The sequence below is a fragment of the Mesoplodon mirus genome, assembly GCF_964341445.2.
Source record: "Mesoplodon mirus genome assembly, chromosome: 8".
Lineage (NCBI taxonomy): Eukaryota > Metazoa > Chordata > Mammalia > Artiodactyla > Ziphiidae > Mesoplodon > Mesoplodon mirus.
Genome location: NC_138984.1, coordinates 36,814,103 through 36,833,525, shown reverse-complemented (window position 1 = coordinate 36,833,525; position 19,423 = coordinate 36,814,103). Strand labels below are relative to the sequence as shown.

Below are 19,423 nucleotides of genomic sequence, written 5' to 3'. Positions count from 1 at the left end.
AAAAAAGGGCAAGAAAATTTTCCTTCCTTCTGTGAGGAAAGAGGCTCTGACTCTAAGGGACTTCTCAACATCACAGAAAGCACTGAATGGGGAGGGGCTGATTCCAAGCTCTTTCTTTTATCCAGTACATCTGTGGAGCCCTAATTTAACAGACTATATCTGGTGAGTAATTATGCACAAAGGTCACCACTTCATATCTTTATAATTTAAGAAAAATTGGGGAATAGTGTACCCTAACTACTTAAAGAAATTTAAATGGCACGTTTCAGTGACCACAAGTGGGGTGGACTTCTGTATGTATTTTAATATGCTGCATCATCAGAGCCTCTTAATAATCACAGATTTTACCCATATTTAACAATTTAATAACCTAAGGAGACAACAGACCTGTATGCAGAAAACTATAAGACACTGATGAAAGAAATTAAAGATGACACAAACAGATGGAGGGATATACCATGTTCTTGGATTGGAAGAATCAACACTGTGAAAATGACTCTACTACCCAAAGTAATCTACAGATTCGATTCAATCCCTATCAAACTACCAATGACATTTTTCATAGAACTAGAGCAAAAAAATTCACAATTTATATGGAAACACAAAAGCTCCAAATAGCCAAAGCAATCTTGAGAAAGAAAAACGGAGCTGGAGGAATCAGATTCCCATACTTCAGACTACACTACAAAGCTACAGTAATCAAGACAGTATGGTACTGGCACAAAAACTGAAATATAGATCAATGGAACAGGATAGAAAGCCCAGAGATAAACCCACGCATCTATGGTGACCTTATTTTTGATAAAGGAGGCAAGAATATACAACGGAGAAAAGACACCCTCTTCAATAAGTGATGCTGGGAAAACTGGACAGCTACATGTAAAAGAAATTGTGTATGGTGTTAGAACACTCCCTAACACCATACACAAAAATAAACTCAAAATGGATTAAGGACCTAAATGTAAGGCCAGACACTATCAAACTCTTAGAGAAAAACATAGGCAGAACACTCTATGACATAAATCACAGCAAGATCCTTTTTGACCCACTTCCTAGAGAAATGGAAATAAAAACAAAAATAAACAAATGGGACCTAATGAAACTTCAAATCTTTTGCATAGCAAAGGAAACCATAAACAAGACGAAAAGACAACCCTTAGAATGGGAGAAAATATTTGCAAATGAAGCAACTAACCAAGGATTAATCTCCAAAATATACACACAGCTCATGCAGCTCAATATCAGAAAAACAAACAACCCAATCCAAAAATGGGCAGAAGACCTTAAAAGACATTTCTCCAAAGAAGATATACAGATTGCCAATAAACACACAAAAGGATGCCCAACATCACTAATCATTAGAAAAGTGCATATCAAAACTACAATGAGGTATCATCTCACACCAGTCAGAATGGCCATCATCAAAAAATCTACAAACAGGGCTTCCCTGGTGGCGCAGTGGTTGAGAGTCCGCCTGCCGATGCAGGGGACACGGGTTCGTGCCCCGGTCCGGGAAGATCCCACGTGCCGCGGAGTGGCTGGGCCCGTGAGCCATGGCCGCTGAGCCTGCGCGTCCGGAGCCTGTGCTCCGCAACAGGAGGGGCCACAACAGTGAGAGGCCCGCATACCGCAAAAAAAAAAAAAAAAAAAAAAATCTACAAACAATAAATGCTGGAGAGGGTGTGGAGAAAAGGGAACCCTCTTGCACTGTTGGTGGGAATGTAAATTGATACAGCTACTATGGAGAACATATGGACGTTCCTTAAAAAACTAAAAATAGAACTACCATACAACCCAGCAATCCCACTACTGGGCATATGCCCTGAGAAAACTATAAATCAAAGAGTTATGTACCACAATGTTCATTGCAGCTCTATTTACAATAGTCAGGACATGGAAGCAGCCTAAGTGTCCCTTGACAGATGAATGGATAAAGAAGATATATATACAATGGAATATTACTCAGCCATAAAAAGAAACAAAACTGAGTTATTTGTAGTGAGGTGGATGGACCTAGAGTCTGTCATAAAGAGTGAAGTAGGTCAGAAGGAGAAAAACAAATACAGTATGCTAACACAGGTATATGGAATCTGAAAAAAAAAAGAAAAAAAATGGTTCTGAAGAACCTAGGGGCTGGACAGGAATAAAGATGCAGACGTAGAGAATGGACTTGAAGACACAGGGAGGGGGAAGGGTAAGCTGGGATGAAGTGAGAGAGTGGCATGGACATATATACAATACCAAATGTAAAATAGATAGCTAGTGGGAAGCAGCCACATAGCATAGGGAGATTAGCTCAGCGCTTTGGGACCACCTAGAGGGGTGGGATAGGGAGGGTGGGAGGGAGGGAGACGCAAGAGAGAGGAGATATGGGGATATATGTATATGTATAGCTGATTCACTTTGTTATTAAGCAGAAACTAACACACCATTGCAAAGCAATTATACTCCAATAAAGAGGTTAAAAATTTTTTTAATTTGAAAATGGTGTGTTTTCTGCCTAATGAGACAAAATGTAACGTCACCAAAGTAGTATTACCGACGTATGAATTTTTAAATTCCTAAAACATGTAAGCAATTATATCTTCCTAAAATTTTAATTGATACAAAGGCACAAGTGAATCCCAACCCTGAGTCCAACGGCTTAACTTCTGGACAATTACAGACATTTTTATGTAGTCTGGGACCTTTTTGAATACAGTCCTTCCCAAGTCACAGAGGCTGTGCTAACTCTATTCTCCATTCTCAAGAGTTTTGCTGGTTAGTTCAAGTTCTCTTCATTTTTCATATCACGAAAGAGAAATACAGCATTCAAAGCAGTGCCACTGAGACAGGCATGATGTAAAAAAAAAAAAAAAAGTGATGTATTGGAGACTTTCACAGTTGTTATGGGATCAAGGTCAATGGCTAAGACAATGTCAGTGTAGAGAAAATTACCTTATTTGTAAACTCTTTAGCTAAGAGCTGAGTGATAGGAATAATCTTTTATAAAATAAGTGAATTCTCTTAGTGATATCAGAAGTTAATGTTAATAGCCACAGACTGCTTAAAACTAAAAAGGAAAATTACAGACTGACCCTTAGCCATTAAATATTGTTAGCACACTTTAGTTCTGACACACTAACATAAAAGGTAATAAAACTCATAAATCAATTGGCTGTCTGCTTCTAAGATTTATTTTACTCAGAATGGTCAGTTAAAAGACAAAATATGATGTTGAATGTCATTTTAGCTACCTAAACACAGGGACCTCACAGAGATGAGAATTTCTGGACAAAGAATGGAGACAGGAATATACAAGAGCCATCATCCAAATGAAGGGAGGTCCTCATTTTAATGGAAAACAAGTATTAGTATTCTTATCTCAAACTTCTCTAAATTTTCAACTTTGTCATCATCCTATGATAAAAAAGAAATGCTACTAATGTCTATAATAAATCAATTTTTTTCACTCCTGTTCTGTTTCTATTTTGCTTGGGTTGACTAAGATGGGCCCTGAATGAAAAGTCCACACAAAGTCAGTAGTTTCCTGAAGCTAGTCATTGGTCCTGTGTTGGTTCAACACAGAAGTTTGGATCAATTCACATCAAAATGAGAAAAACAAGGGTGATGGTGAGTTTTTCATATGACTGAATTTATACGTTTGTAAGATCTTTTGCCTAAGGCTATCCTTTTCATTAATTTATTTGTTATTTTATTGTATGAAATATATGAATAACAAATGTGAGTGCCCATTGAATTTTTTTTTACTTAGACAATTTTATTAATTTTTATTTGTAAATATATTTTATAACAACTAATTTTAATGGTCTTTCTAATTCAGCCAAAATAATATTTTTAAGTACATTCCATTTCAGTATTTGCTCTTACGCCCACCACCTTGAATTTTTTGAATAAATTTATTTTCTAAAATAAAAGGTTGGTGAACCTACAATGTGCCCCTGTTTAATTTTAATTTCTACTAAATCTCAAAATCTAAAAACCACCCCTCCATGTGACTCAGCACGTTGGTCTAATTATCTATAAGGAGGTGCCCTGGTGTTTGGATGAGGCCCCAGCCAGGAAAGGACAAGAGAGGGAAGGCTGGTCCTGAAGGGTAAGACTTGGGGCTCATCTCTGGGGAATGAGTCACCCAAGCACTAATCCAGAGCCTGGACAGCGGGCTCTCCCACTTATTAACCAAGTACCCCTTTTTACCTCCCCTCTGAGTTCACTGTGGATATTATAAGAGACTCCTGCATGTGTATAGCTCTATGAACTCATGAGTCTAATGATCTGGGCGATTCACTCCATGACTTTGGAAAGTGACCAATGAGAGCATGAGAGCACTCACTGAGATGTCAGTATCTGGATGAAAAGTGATATAATGGGCCCACTGGCTTCTGGCTTCTCCCCCGGGGATGTGAGGGTGGAGTAAGGGGAAAGGTGACAGGAAACCTCAGGCTGAGCATTTCACTGTGTCCTTTACCATCTCTCCTATGCTCTGATCAAGACCCCATGCCCCACACTTCCTTCATCCCCATCTTCCATTCTTCACACACATGTGCACACGTGCATGCACTCCTGCCTCAATGGCCCTCTTCTTACTACACACAAGGAGATTCAGACAGGCCCTAGAGGATCCTCTTTGGTGGCAGTTGGGATTGGTGGTACTGGACAGGAGGACAAGTCTCACAGTCCGACAAAACAATTTGTGGCACAACTCGAAGAGGTGTTAACTGTAGAAACCCTCATTAATATTTCTTCCCGAAAGTAATTGACTTTATACTACAGCAAGTGTCGGTAGTTAAGATCAATGACTCTCACAAATAAATATTATTTCTCTCAGTGAGAGCAAAAATCTAAGCAAACAGAACATGCAACCCAAATGAAGGTAGATTTCTAAAAGACAGGAAACCAAACACAGCAGGAACTCATCTAAAAAATACTAAGATCTGTCACAATTTCTCTCAAAGGTTGAACTGAGTTCAGTGGTATTCCCTAGCTCATGTGGAAATTTCTTTTCCTCAGCCTAATGAAATATTCCTTGAGGAATTTTGGATCAATTCATTGGCTACTTCAGAGTTTTTTCTTTAGAAAATGAACTGATGCAAACAATGAACTATGGTTTCCAACTGGGAGATTTAATTCTCCATGAGTTCTCTGGCTTCACAATCCCACAAGTAAAATGCTCTCAGGAAAGCAGCTGCCTTTGGATTAGACTTCTCAGTCATTTGTGGGTGTGTGTGTGTGTGTGTGTGTGAGAGAGAGAGAGAGCATGTGTGCACACGCACACACACACACACTGTGCCCACTGTGAAAACAGGGACCTCTGTTTTGGGGGACATGGCATGAGACACCTTCCAAGGGGAGGTGATGTGGCGTGCCCCTTTGACCCTTCATGGCTACTGGCACCAACAGCTTTGTTCTGGTTTGTGGGAGAAGGGGACGCCCACCTGCACTGGCTCAGGGGGAAGCTGGACCACGTGCTGCATGCGCTCGCTGTGATGGTGCCTTGATTCCTCCTCATAAATCACATCCCTCTCATGTTGGGGAAGGTTCAGGAAGCGACGGATGGTACAGAGGTTCTCCCAGAGGGTGCGGTTTTCTGGGCTGGGGTTCTCCTTCCAGCGGAGCAGTTCACACAGCCAGCCCTAGAAACAGAGAAGGTCACTTGAATTAACCTGCAGAGTGCAGAGCAGCAGAGGGGGGCTTGAGTGCAGTCAAGTACCATACCGGTTTATCATATTTTTACATCAAACTTGTTCCCACCAAACTGGGAAAATAGTGATACAGCCTGACAACTCTGAAAACCAACCAATGACCACGCATATAGTTACACCGATACCTGAGAATCTTTGGTCTTTATTAATTATCTTATCACCCTTCCTATTGAATATATTCTCAATTAATTTACAGTTCCTTTGTAAAAGATACTCAAGGAAGATTGTAGCTATCCAATTCTCAGAAAGAGTAATTCATGTTGGTCAGCAACAATTTTTAAAAATTACCCAATTGGATAGTACTCTATTCCAAGAAAAAAAGTGAAGATGAACACTTTTGCCATTGCAAAATGGCAAATTCTAAAGAAGAAAAAATACCTAAGTATAAATAGGGAGGAAATAGTCTCACAATTATCAATAACTCCTCCATAACAACCTTAGCTAGAATGTAAAACTGTGTTCCTGCTCAATCTCTGAATGCCATGGGCTCCAGGCCCTTTTAACCATCACCTTCCTGCCTCAGCCACACCTGCAGGAAGGTAGGCAGTCGGACGGGTCACACCTGCAAATGTCTGCCTCCCAACTCTGGCATCCGGATGTTCTCTTGCAACTGCACAAGAAAGAAAATGTAATGCAAATAATGATGGATTATATGAAAATAATACAGAGGATGCTGTCAACATCGCTCAGTGACTCATGTCAAAATATTTTACCCGGTAGCTTTCTAACCCATCATTTCCAAGCTACGATGCTAATTTTAAAAACAAGAACTGTCCCACATCACGCCTCCTGCAAGAGTAAGAATTTTTCTAAAAAGGTGCATAAGTAAACACAAAGGACTTTGTAAAAAATAAATCCCGAACCTCAACAAATTCTATATCATAACTTGTAAGCCAATGAAAGTTCCTGGCACGCATTATAAAAACCCCTTATAATATCATAAGCTGTTGTTTGTCTAACTCTCCACTGTGTCTTCTGCCTTTACCCAAAAAAAGGCAAGATTTGATTATCTCCGCTGCATCAGCCAAGACAGCAACACCAGCTGTTCTCATTGTGCAGCCTCTTCCTCGCGGCCTCCATGTTAATAACCTGATCATTCCATTTTCTCCTTCAACTGCCGGCTGCAGCACCGCAAAGAGACAAAAACCCAGGCCCATCTGCAGCAGCTGTAGGCACTGAACTGTGAAGCCACTGGGGATTTATAAACTAATCTGTAACACAACACTGCCTTGTTTTTACAAGTGAGAGGCCACATTTGTGCAGACCTGATCTTTTCTTGCAATAAACTGGGAGCTGGGGAGAGTTAGAGGGTTAGGAAGAATGAAAACAAGATATCTGATCAGTTGCTTGGAAATGTTTTTCCAAGTATTTTCATAGATTTCTTTTTTTCCAACTCAATTGAGAGACAGGTAATGGTTGATTTTCAAGGTGCAACATATATGAAAATTGAAGACGATTAAATTTTTATCCCTATCAGGAAATAAGTTATATTTTTAAAAAAATCTCCTAGTCCCCAAGTGTTTCCTCGAGGGTTTCTTTGTACAAAGCAAAGAATTCTTGAAACGGAAAACAAACCATCTGTGGAAAAAGTAAGCTCCATTTCTCTGCCTTTTCACAGATCTGAGTAAGTCTCCAACTGAACTCTTTCAAATGTTTCAAACAGGTATGTTTAACATCTCCCAGGGGAGGCTACAGCATGGAGACCAATCGTTAAACAGAAAATAAAAACAAAAACCTGCATCTGTCAAAAGACGAAGTTCTGAGATACCCAGACCTTAAGGAGGACAGCACCTGCTGTTCCGCATGAGGAGTGAATTGCATTGTGGGAAGCCACAGCTTGAAAGGAGACAGGTGACAGCTGAGTGGTATCTCCACTTACGATACTCGGAATGTCTCGCACAACATTCACTGCCGCATTTGATTTATGTGCGCTGTTATAATCTGCACTCATTACAACCACTTAGAACAAACTACAGACCTTGTTATGGACTGTGTGCTGTCTGCCATCCGTCTTTAAGAAGTGTAGTGCTCAATTTGCCCACTGACATGCAAGGTCCTGACCTTGAAGCTATTAGGGAGCGGATTAGACACAAGTGTGATCATGTGTGCAGACATAAGCAAACCAAATTAATTTCTGGCACAGGGAGGTAGGCAACAAGACCCTGTTCTTAGGGCACCAGAGAACTTCCTCAAATCCCGGATGGAGCTGAGCTAATAGCATGTTTAAGGGAACCCAGTTTTGAAGACGAAGCACATTCATGGTATTTGGAGGGTTATTAATCTCGTTTCCCCTCAAAGTGTTTGCTTGGCTGATCAGATTAAGGGATGGAGCCTTCAACAGCGCACCCTCACCACAGCAGGCCCCAAGAAATCTGTGATACTTCACAGCCTTGGACATATTGCACCATGTGTACCCAGCTGCTTCAATAATTAGCTTATGAATGTATCAGCTGGTTCTCTGATTTTTATAAATAATAACTAACCTACTGAGCAGAAAGATTGTCAAGAGCCTTACGGTGGCACAAAACTGCAAGGTGCTCCTAACTCTAACTTGCTCTTCTACTAGATGCCGATATTCCCTGCTGGTGGAGTTCCTCTGATGCCATCTATAAATATTTATTCTGCATCGGAAATGGCAGTGTATTTTTGTCAGTTTTCTTCACGGCAGCCATGATTCGCTTTCCCCTCACTCTGACTCACTTGCTCACTCCACGGATCTGTACACTCATCTCCCGGAAATCTATTCTTCCACCTCACTTCCCATCTCACCCTCCATCTTTTTATTCACATGATCCTTCCACCAGCCCACTTGGGATGCTTATCTCTGTTTTCTCAATAGTGTCTCTTATTAGCTTGTTTGGTGGCTAATGCATGTGCCAGAAAGTGCCACGCTATTGCCTGAACACACACATATGTAACTGAGTGAACCCATCACAGAAGAGATAAAGAGTCCCCACACTGGGATGTTTTTCATTTATATAATTTTTGCATGCCATCCAAGAAAGTTTTGCAGTATCAGGCAAAAAAAAAGTGTAAATGTCAAATAAAACAGTGACAGATGACAGTATTCTCTATTGAATAGCACTGTTTCTGTCGTGCATGTTCAATGGGAACTCATGAATTATTAATAAACAAATCTCCTTTTTCTGTTAAAATCTCAAGTAGGTTTTTTGTTGTTGCTCCCTATGTGTTATGTGGAGCATTCCAGGAGAATTATTTTCATTTCGGAGATGCTAGTACAGAAGTTCATCTGATTTCCAGCCTTGGCCAGCCTTGGGAGCGGGCACCAGGAACTGTGGTGTATATACCTAGCTGTGATTTCTCTTTTAGTCTGGTTGTGAGCTTTGACCAAAGGTTGGCTGTATATTCACATAGTCAGTTTCACATTTTTAGTATGGGAAAACTGAGGCTAAGTAAGTTACATGTGCCAGAGCACAGCTAGGAAGCACAGAATATTCAATTTGGAGACCAAACTGCTAAGTTCCTACTCTTACATTAAATTATTGGGTGACCTTTGGATAAGTGGTTACCCTCTTGGATCTTCTGGAAGCTTAACTATAAAAGAAGGGGTTTACAAAAGATGATCTCTAAGTTCCCTTCCAGGTCCACATTCCATGATCTATTACCTTGTTATTTGTCAGAAACAACAGATAATGATTAGCCATCAGGGTCAAAGTACAAAGAATAAAACCACCTTGGTCAAGTGATCAAGGTCAACATCACCAGTGATGACATATTCACAACCATGAACTCTGTGATATGACTCACTGCAAAGGACACAACATAGTATCTGAGGTCTTGCCCAAAATGCATAACCTCAGTCCAATCATGACAAACCCTAACAGAGATTTTCAACAAAACAACCAATCAGTACTCTTTAAAAGTGGCAAGATCATTAAAAACAACAACAACAAAAAGGAAAGACTGAAGAATGGTCACAGACTGCAGAAAACTAAGGATAAATAACTAAATGCAATATGGTTCCTGATTGAGATCCTGGCACAAAAAACGGACATCAGTGGAAATACTATTAATATTTAGTATAATGTTAATTAAAAATATTAGTGAAATTAGAATAAAGTTTTCAGTTTAGTTAATGTATTAAAACAATGCTAACTTCCTGGTTTTGAGCATTGCACTATGGTGATGTAGCTGTTACATTAGGGGAAGCTATGTGAGAAATATATGGAAACTGTACTATTTTCCAAAATCTGTGAGTCTAAAGTGTGTTCAAAATAAAAAGTTTAAAAAAAATACAGAGAATACCTGGAACTTACATGGGAAAATGTACATGGAACCTAAGTATAATGATGTTAAGGAATTTATGATTAAAACACTTTTACCTTCAAGATCTGAACCCAGAGAAAGAATGTAAGTTCAAAGGCTACATCCTTGTGATCAATGGATAAAGAGTTCCCAAGCATTCAGGGCATAAGCAAATAATACCTACTAACATCTCATTTTAGTCATCTCATCAGCCTCTTAAACAAATATATTTCCCTCAGCAGAAAAAACAACTCTGACCACCTTTCCCCAACTATGCAGGTGAGGTGACACTCACATCAGTCAAGATATATTTTGTTTACAATCCACATCTTCCTACAAAGTTGTACGTCAATCTGAATTTACAAAACAAATAATGTTGTAAATGTATTAGGAATCCTTACTACTTGAAGAAAGGTATCATTATTTCTTTCTGAAAGATGAATAATAACCCCATAGTTTATATTTTAGTAAACTGATAGTTTTATCGAGGATTTACTTAAATGAGACACCTCTAGTTCACAATTCAAGAACATTAGAAGAGGCAACAATAAGAACCACAATTTGCTCCTGTTTTTCCTTCACGGTCTCATCTCCCCTCAATTTCCCCATGGACCGTGTCCTCCAGCCACTGTGAGTTACTCACAGTCCCTGAATAGGCTTGATATATTCCCATCTTCATGCTTTTGCTCATGTTACTCCCTTTCCTGGAAAATCTTACTCAACCCTCTACCCCCGCTATGAGAAGTTGTACTTCAAGGTTCAGCTGACATGGTCTCACCTGATCTCTTGTAAGAATTGCTTACTCACTCCTGCATAATTTGAAAGCATGTTGCTTACACCTTTTCACAATTTGATGATTATTTTTGTTACTGCTGGGCATGCCTGCACCCCTATCAGAACAGTCAGCTTCTTAATGGGGGTGGAGGGAAATTGTTGATTTCTTACTCACTTTAGCATTTTCAGACCACGGTATAGTTTCTTGCACATAATAGATGTTCAATAAATGCTCCATAGATTGAACTGAAATTATTAGAGTGCATAGAAATTAGCCCAGACGAATGTTTCATGGCCTCAAATTAAAAGAGTTAGTGTTGGGGTAGAGTACTAGTTTTCAAAAGCAACCCTGTCAACATTCTGAGGGCTCTTTTTCACCCATCTCTAATGCATGAAGAAGATAAAGAAAAGAGGGTGATCCAATTTACCACATTATGTAAGTGCAAACAGTGGCAGAAGTCTCTCAGAACATTAGTTTATAAGCTTGTACTGATCACCCATCTACTGTGGGCCATGCTTTTTACTTAAAAGGTTAACTGAGATCACCAAAGGATGAGTAGGTAATTCTGACCATGAAGTTCAGGGAATATGTGATCACAGAGAACAGGACTCATAAGGTGGGCCTTGAAAGATAAAGATGCATTTCACCAGGTGGGGAGAGGAAGTGATCGGAATCATGTTCCAAGCAGAGATAACATTATCAGCAAATGCAGGGGCTTATAAAATGATCACATTCAAGGAATCAGAAACAACTTTGTGTGGCTAAAGCACAGTCTAGAAATGGAGGTGGGGGTCAGGTCATAACGAATACCATGCAAAGAAATTTCTTGTTAATCCTATGGGCCATGGGAGTCATTGAAGGCTTTTAAACTGACATGACAAAGAATTCTTTTCTTTCTTCTTTCCTTTCCCTTCCTACTTTCCTTCCTTCCTTCTTTTTTAACAAGAAGTTCTTGGAGAAAAGACTACGATAAAGTCAAGAACCCCACTTACCCTAGCCTAGATATCTTTTTTTTCATAGTGAAATCATGTTGCTGGGTATCAATGAAGGCCCACAGCGGCCTGCTAGTGGTAAATTACATACTTGGTAAGCTTCATCTTCCAGAAGTTTTCATTCTTAAAAAAATGACATATATCATAAGCACCAAACACTATCAATCATTTAAAAAAATCTATTCTCATCATTTTAACCATTTTCGTGTATGTGTGTGTGCGTGTGTATGCTGTTGTTGTTCAAATGAGAATTTGTAAAGCTCTCTCACATTGAAAATGAATGAGGAAGGACAATATCTATTACACTTATAAAAATATTGAAAGGTTTAAAAATTCAAGTAGATAATAAATGAGTGACATGTTCTCCAAACTACATACCAAATGCTGAGACTATTCAAATGAACAAGGAGGTCTTTCAGAAAACAATAATAGAGCCCAGGGTCTGAATTTGGAGCCCATCAGATATGGGTTTGAATCCTAGCTCCAGGCCTTAGGTTTAAGTGATGGGGGAGGGGAAGGAGATGAAAAGACTGGGGCTCCTGTCCGTGGTACTGAAATTTCACTGTGTCCTAAGTTATTTGTTTTCCTACCCCAGGACACAGGTAATAACTCCAACGTGTCCCTGTTCCCATATTTTTTCCTTTAAAAAGAAAATTAAGTTCTGTGTTAGTGACAAATTTCCTAGTTTTTATAATATTTCAAAACGAATACAAACCAGGACTTGCTAAGAAACAAATGCAAGTTCACAGTCTGCTCTGATCTCCAAAAAGAGATGTAGTAAATACGTTTGTTCCTGTTAAGTAAGGTTGTACTGGCCTTGAAGGGAAGGCCTTGTCACAGTCGTTACTGTTCCCCCTGATGTACCTATCACAGAGGTGACGAGTGAACTCAATCTACAAATAGTAAGAAGCCCCCTTCCCCTTTGCCCATCTAGGAACCCCAATGAATGAATAAGTCGGCAAATGAACAGTTCTTCAGGAGAATGACACAAGGCTTCTTGCAACAGAAATGTAAAAGGCCATTTACTCACCCACATCTTCAATACAGAAAATGTCAGCATATGTAACCAAAAGGAAATGTTTTCTGAGCGACTCAAAAGAAAATTCGTATTATGAACCACAGGCAGTTCACTTTCTAAACGGAAGCACATAAAGTCCCCAAACAAACTTTTGTAACTGTGAAAGAATTTCTCTTCAGCTGGTTGAGACTCTTCTGAAGTGTGAAATGAGCCAGATAATATTCAGCTCTTGTTTCTTAGTCACCGAATTCTCCTTTCATGAATCCAATAAGTGTCTATTAAAATAAATAAACCCCCTAATGATTCAAGATAACCTAATCAAGAAAACTGAAATGGATAAAAGGCTAAACTGCAAGGGAGACTTGTCAAGGGCTTCAATGAATCCCTGACGAGGAGGTCATCTAAACCTGAAAAAAGATTTGTGCTGAGCATTTGGTTACAGTTCAAGGTTAATTATTTTATACCCTGAATGTAATAAGTAAAAATGATCTGCTTCTTTTTTTATTTCTCAAAATTGTACACTAAGTTCTAAACTGTATTTTCATGGGGACTAATTTTCAGCTGTCTCTGGGCATGTGTATCACATTTCTATGGATGTGTTTGTAAAGAGTGAATCTGTAATTGACAGTAATGAAAATTTTATTTCTGAACAACTCCTTAACCTCTGTTATAAAGGCCCACGTCAAGAGGGGATTTCATAAAATCTTGTTGCCTTCCTTACCATAGAAATACGGGATATACATAGCTATATAATAGTACAGAGATTTAGTATGACTTTATATAAGTATGCACACACATACATATACACATAGATGGAACATGTACCTGAAAAAAACCATCCATATCTGTCAAAAAGAATGAATCTGGAATCTTCTCCACTTAAATACTAGAAAGATATTAACAGCAAAATGTACTAGACTAAAATATCAAGGAGAAAACAACTGAAACATTTCTAGTCCCTGACTTCAGGTCCAAATTCCAGCATACCTATGATACAAAACTACATATTATGGGGGCTTCCCTGGTGGTGCAGTGGTTGGGAGTCTGCCTGCCAATGCAGAGGACACGGGTTCGTGCCCCGGTCCGGGAAGATCCCACGTGCCGCAGAGCGGCTAGGCCCTTGAGCCATGGTCTCTGAGCCTGCATGTCTGGAGCCTGTGCTCCGCAACGGGAGAGGCCACAACAGTGAGAGGCCTGCATACCACAAAAAAATAAATAAATAAAAACAAAAAAAAAACCCTTCATTATTATGCACACTGCCTCAAAAACTCGTAAGTACGGGGGCGCGGGGGGGAAGCAGACACAGCAGAAAACCAGGCATAAGACTTGTTTGAAAGATCAGGGCTGGGACTAGAGTGAGGCAAGCAAGCGACTAATAGGCAAAATTTAAGGAATGTGACTCTGAAAGTGTGTGCCTCCTTGAATTTTGCACCTGAAGACCTAGCAAGCCTACATGCCTAACCCTAGTCTTGGCCCTGTGAAAGCAAGATGATTTTTTTTTTTTTTTTTTTTTTTTGCAGTACGCGGGCCTTTCACTGTTGTGGCCTCTCCCGTTGCGGAGCACAGGCTCCGGACGCGCAGGCTCAGTGGCCATGGCTCACGGGCCCAGCCGCTCCGCGGCATGTGGGATCTTCCCGGACCGGGGCACGAACCCGTGTCCCCTGCATCGGCAGGCAGACTCTCAACCACTGCGCCACCAGGGAAGCCCAAGATGATCTTTTTTTGTTTTGGCTGTGTTGGGTCTTTGTTGATGCACACGGGCTTTCTCTAGTTGCGGCGAACTGGGGCTACTCTTGGTTGCGGTGCACAGGCTTCTCATTGCAGTGGCTTCTCTTGTCACAGGGCATGGGCCCTAGGCCCACGGGCTTCAGTAGTTTCAGCACGCAGGCTCAGGAGTTGTGGCTCAGGGGCTCTAGAGCACAAGCCCAGTAGTTGTGGCACACGGGCTTAGTTGCTCCGCGGCATGTGGCATCTTCCAGGACCTGGATCAGACCCATGTCCCCTGAATCGGCAGGTGGATTCTTAACCACTGCACCAACAGGGAAGTCCCAAGCAAGATGATTAAACGGTCTCTACATCAAAACAGTAGGAACCACTCACAGGCACCAACATTCTCCAACTGTAAGAACCATGGTTTAACTCAATGTCATCTTTGAAAGAGGTCTGGAGAGTTCAGAAAGATGGTTTTTAATATGTCAACCTGATTTGCTTCAAAGTCAAATGCAAGTTCCTAAAGGTGCCATGTCATGAACAGGCAAAATAATGCAACTCAAGGGTTTCTGCAGTACATAAAAATGTGCTTAAAACCAGTACAGAAACTTTAGCAAAGGTATATGACATTTTATGAACTGCATACAAACTGTAATTAACCTTCATTGATATCTAATTATGGGTTCCCATAAAGGCTAGTTTTAGGGCATGAAACGTTAATATAATTAATTGTAAGAGTGGTAAAAAGAACCCAATTCCTTATTATAAGACTGATGTAAAAACTGAGATCTTGCAGGAATTTCTGTTGATCACTTCTCAAAAGAATCTAATCCTTTGAATTATGCTGAGAGATAACGGAAGAAAGTGAAGGGTTCAACTTGACGCTTGGGCATCACTGTATTGACTGCCCACTTAGTTTGCCATTTGAGAATATTGAGAAGCCTAATTTCTTCACTACTTGGTATAACAGTTTTTTAAAAATGGTAACTGTAGGGCTTCCCTGGTGGCGCAGTGGTTGAGAGCCTGCCTGCCGATGCAGGGGACATGGGTTCGTGCCCCGGTCCAGGAAGATCCCACATGCCGTGGAGTGGCTGGGCCCATGAGCCATGGCCACTGAGCCTGCACGTCTGGAGCCTGTGCTCCACAACGGGAGAGGCCACAACAGTGAGAGCCCTGCGTACCGCAAAAAAAAAAAAAAAGGTAACTGTAGTGTAAATATATTAATTTTTTTTCATTTGAATTTGGTGGACAGACCTGACATTGTAGTATACATGCCCCAGTTGACAAGAGTAGAAACTGCTTTTTGATAGGTTGTCAAAATGTGTTCCAAAGAAACCTGCCCAGCAGCAAGGGGCAGCTACTCAGTCAAGGCCACATGCCTCATTTTAGTCTGCCTTACACACTGAAGACAAGACAACAAAAGCAAAAGCATTGTGAGTGAGACTTAGACCACCAACTCATCACCAACTGGCATCATACGGCCAGTTTTTCCTGTCACTTTTTACACCAGAGATTGGGGTAATCAAACATTTACTTCCAATAGCCTGAGCAATCCCAGCCCCAATAAAGCCATCTCCGTAAAGAGAACTTAATAAATAAGGTAACTGTCAAACCACTTTTTGTGCAAAGTGGCAAAAACAATCCTTGGGCAATAGTTTCTAAAGGCTAAGAAACAAAATAATGAGACTGAAGATATTTTATAATTCATAAATTTACTCTCCCACATGAAAAGTTGACCTTAAGAAAATTATAGGTTTAACTTGTCTTATTACAGTGTGATCCCAACTAGGATATAAACACGCATGTGCAAACCCACACTTACACATTAGAAGACTCTAAAAGGTTAATGGCAACTACCTCTGGATTGTGGAATTATGGGTGATTCATGTTTTTGCCTTTACACTTTTCTTCATTTTCTACATTTTAAAAAATGAAGCTGGGGCATGCAAGTGACAGTTCGGGGGTGCGTGGTCTCTTCCTGTTGCTTGCCGCCCCACAAATGGCAGGTGGCACTCAGCTTGATGGGCCTCTGCAATGCTTGCATGGGCCCACAGGCCCCAGAGGGGAGGTGGGCCCCGGGAAGAGCACAGTAGGGCGGCATGCGGCTCCATCCCCAGATGCCGCTGCACGTGCAGGGGAGCCAGACCAGACCACTAGCTTGGGCCCTGCCTGCGGGAGCCCTAGCTTCACTTTCAGTGGCCCAACTCATGGGAGAGGGAGACGTGGGAGGTTCCAGTTGTTCAGGGTTTTGTTTTGTTTTGTTTTTGTTTATTGTAAATGTTTTATATTTGCCAAAACTGTAGTCAGCTGAGTCATTTAAAATGTCTTAGGTGAGGGTATAGGGGCTGGGACCCTTGGGCATTGCTGGCAAGGAGGTCAATTGGAATGTCAACACCATCATTTTTAATATGGAAGGATTGGAAACAATTTACACATCCACCAAAGGAAGAGAGTCACATAAATCATGGCGCATCCATTCCATTGAATACTATACAGCAGCTTAAAAGAAGAAGGGGCTCTGTGTGCTGATGTGGCAAGATCTTTGAGATTTATAAGAAAAAAATCAAGCAGAATCACATGTAAAGTATGCTAGTCATTTGTGCATAGGGACAAAAAAAGTATATACATTTGTGTTTCCAAAGATAGAGGAGAAATGTTAGCAGTGGCTGCCTCTAAGGATGGCTAAGGGGGTGAGGGATGGAGGAAAACTATTCACTGTATACGCTTCTGTTTCTCTTTGAAGCTTGTACAATGAACATATGCTACCTATTCAAAATAAATAACATTAAAGAAGAAAAGAAATGCCTTTGAGAATTAAAAATAAAAAATACAAAATAAAACGAGGATGTTTTACTTAAGTAATCATAAAATAGAAGCTATTTCTTTAAAAAGGAAATATGTACAACTAACTTGTGCCTGGGATATTTTTAAGAAGAGACACAAAAGCAAAGATTAATATAGTAACCCATGATTGAATGAAAAAAATATGTTAGCACATATACTGAATGTGATATAAACTCCAATAGCAAAGAGCGATAAAAGGAAGGAAACAAACCAAATAATATACCAATTATTTTTCTTTATGTACAGCTGTCTGTCTTTATTTTTGCTTATAAAAGGATCTGCCATGAACACCTGTATACATTTTTTTCTAGTTTATTTATTTATTTAACATCTTCATTGGAGTGTAATTGCTTTACAATGGTGTGTTGGTGTCTGCTTTATAACAAAGTGAATCACTTATACATATACATATATGCCCATATCCCCTCCCTCTTGTGTCTCCCTCCCACCCTCCCTATCCCACCCCTCTAGGTGGTCACAAAGCACTGAGCTGACCTCCCTGTGCTATGGGGCTGCTTCTCAGTAGCTATCTATTTTACATTTGGTAGTGTATACATGTCCATGCCACTCTCACTGTCCCAGCTTCCCTTCCCCCTCCCCATGTCCTCAAGTCCATTCTCTATGTCTGAAAGACCTGTATATTTTAAATCATTTAGCCTGTTAAGCAAATTAGATCATCTGTAAGGAGATATTTTACAATAAAGAAGAATGTCCATAAAAATCTGAGTTTGTAATCTACATCTAAAGCTTAAGAAGCCTTCTATTTAGCATTATAACTTGTTAAGTCAGTAGGTGAGAACACAGAATTTTTTTTTTTTTTTTTGGTGAGACAGTGATAAGGAATAAAGGCTACACAAAATCTAACGTACGTAAAGCATAGAACACATTGAAATCCAGTCACCATGAAGAACACAGCTTCTATAGAGGAAATGATTTCAGGATTGTATATTGAAGGCCAGAAACTCCTCCTCCCCAGATGCAGTGGGATCACAGTTGTGCCTCCCTCCCTCTTCTGTAGTAGGAGTGAGGACTCCCCCATTCCTGATCCCAGTGGTAGCTCCTGCAGCCTGTGGGCCTGGGAAGGTGTGCGTGGCAGAGAGGAGAACTGGAGGATTGGCAGGGGTCTTTAAATCTTGGTGGAGATGAAGGCATCTCCAATGTCATCTCATCAAAGACCCCTCTGGGTCCATTTATTCCCAGATCACTCCCTTTCTTTTATCCCAGAAGACTCTGGGGTTGGCCCTTTCATTACCACCAACTGAGCTTTACAACTAGGTTGTCTATTTCTCCTTTTTGCAATGTCTCAGATTCTCTCTACCTTCCTAATATAGAAAGCAAGACCCCACACCCACCAAAAAAAAAAAGGAAGAAAGAAAAGATAAAAGAAAGCAAACCCAGTGCCCTTCTAACATTTTTGTTCGTTTGTTTTTATTTTTTTAATGGGGGCAAGGTAGAACAGGGATTAAAATAAGCCCCTTCCCATTCCTCTACCTACTCTGTTTTCACCCAAACCTAGTAGGAAAAGACACTCATATATGTAGAGTTGGGTCTTTGGGTATACAAATAACAAAGAAAGTTTCACTCTCTTTCCAAAAGAAAACCAGCCTCGGATGATCCTCAGCATTTCATGAGCTGAATACTGTAAGCTATATAAAAAAGAGAAGCGGGCAGGAGAGAAACAGTGAATTAATGTCTGGGGAAGGGGGCAACTGATGTCAAAGGAAAGAAATGTGGCTGAATATGCTGTCACAAGGCACATGGCCGGCCCTGGAGGACTGCAGGGAGGGTGCCCACGGTCGCTGTGTTTGCTCCCTACTGGATTTCCACTGCCCAGATCACATTTGATAAGCTGCAGTTGGGGAGGAAAGGGGAAAGTAACCCTACAGAATTTGAGTAAGAGGGACAGGGAGAATACAAGAAGCTATCAAGGGACAAACAGTTCCCATAGCCACTTAAATTGCATGCTGGGGCACTCATTCCCTGGAGGCCCTTTGTATGTAAGGGCCATACTGAAGGTGTGCAGAAAATGCCATATGCCTCTGCACTATGGCTCCTACTGAGGACTCCCACTCTTAGTTCACAGAGAACAACCATGGACCATAGTACATCCTATCCC

The 19,423-nt window shown here is 40.5% G+C and overlaps 1 protein-coding gene across 2 annotated transcripts in view; it reads right to left on the bottom strand.

Annotated features, from left to right (window-relative positions):
• SATB2 (SATB homeobox 2) overlaps nucleotides 1-19,423 on the bottom strand; it is a 192,202-nt gene that overhangs the window by 30,103 nt on the left and 142,676 nt on the right. For both annotated transcript variants that reach the window (XM_082630128.1, XM_082630127.1), the window contains exon 10: nucleotides 5,436-5,633. In XM_082630128.1, the coding sequence (XP_082486254.1) occupies nucleotides 5,436-5,633 (198 nt within the window). The remainder of the gene's footprint in view (nucleotides 1-5,435; nucleotides 5,634-19,423) is intronic.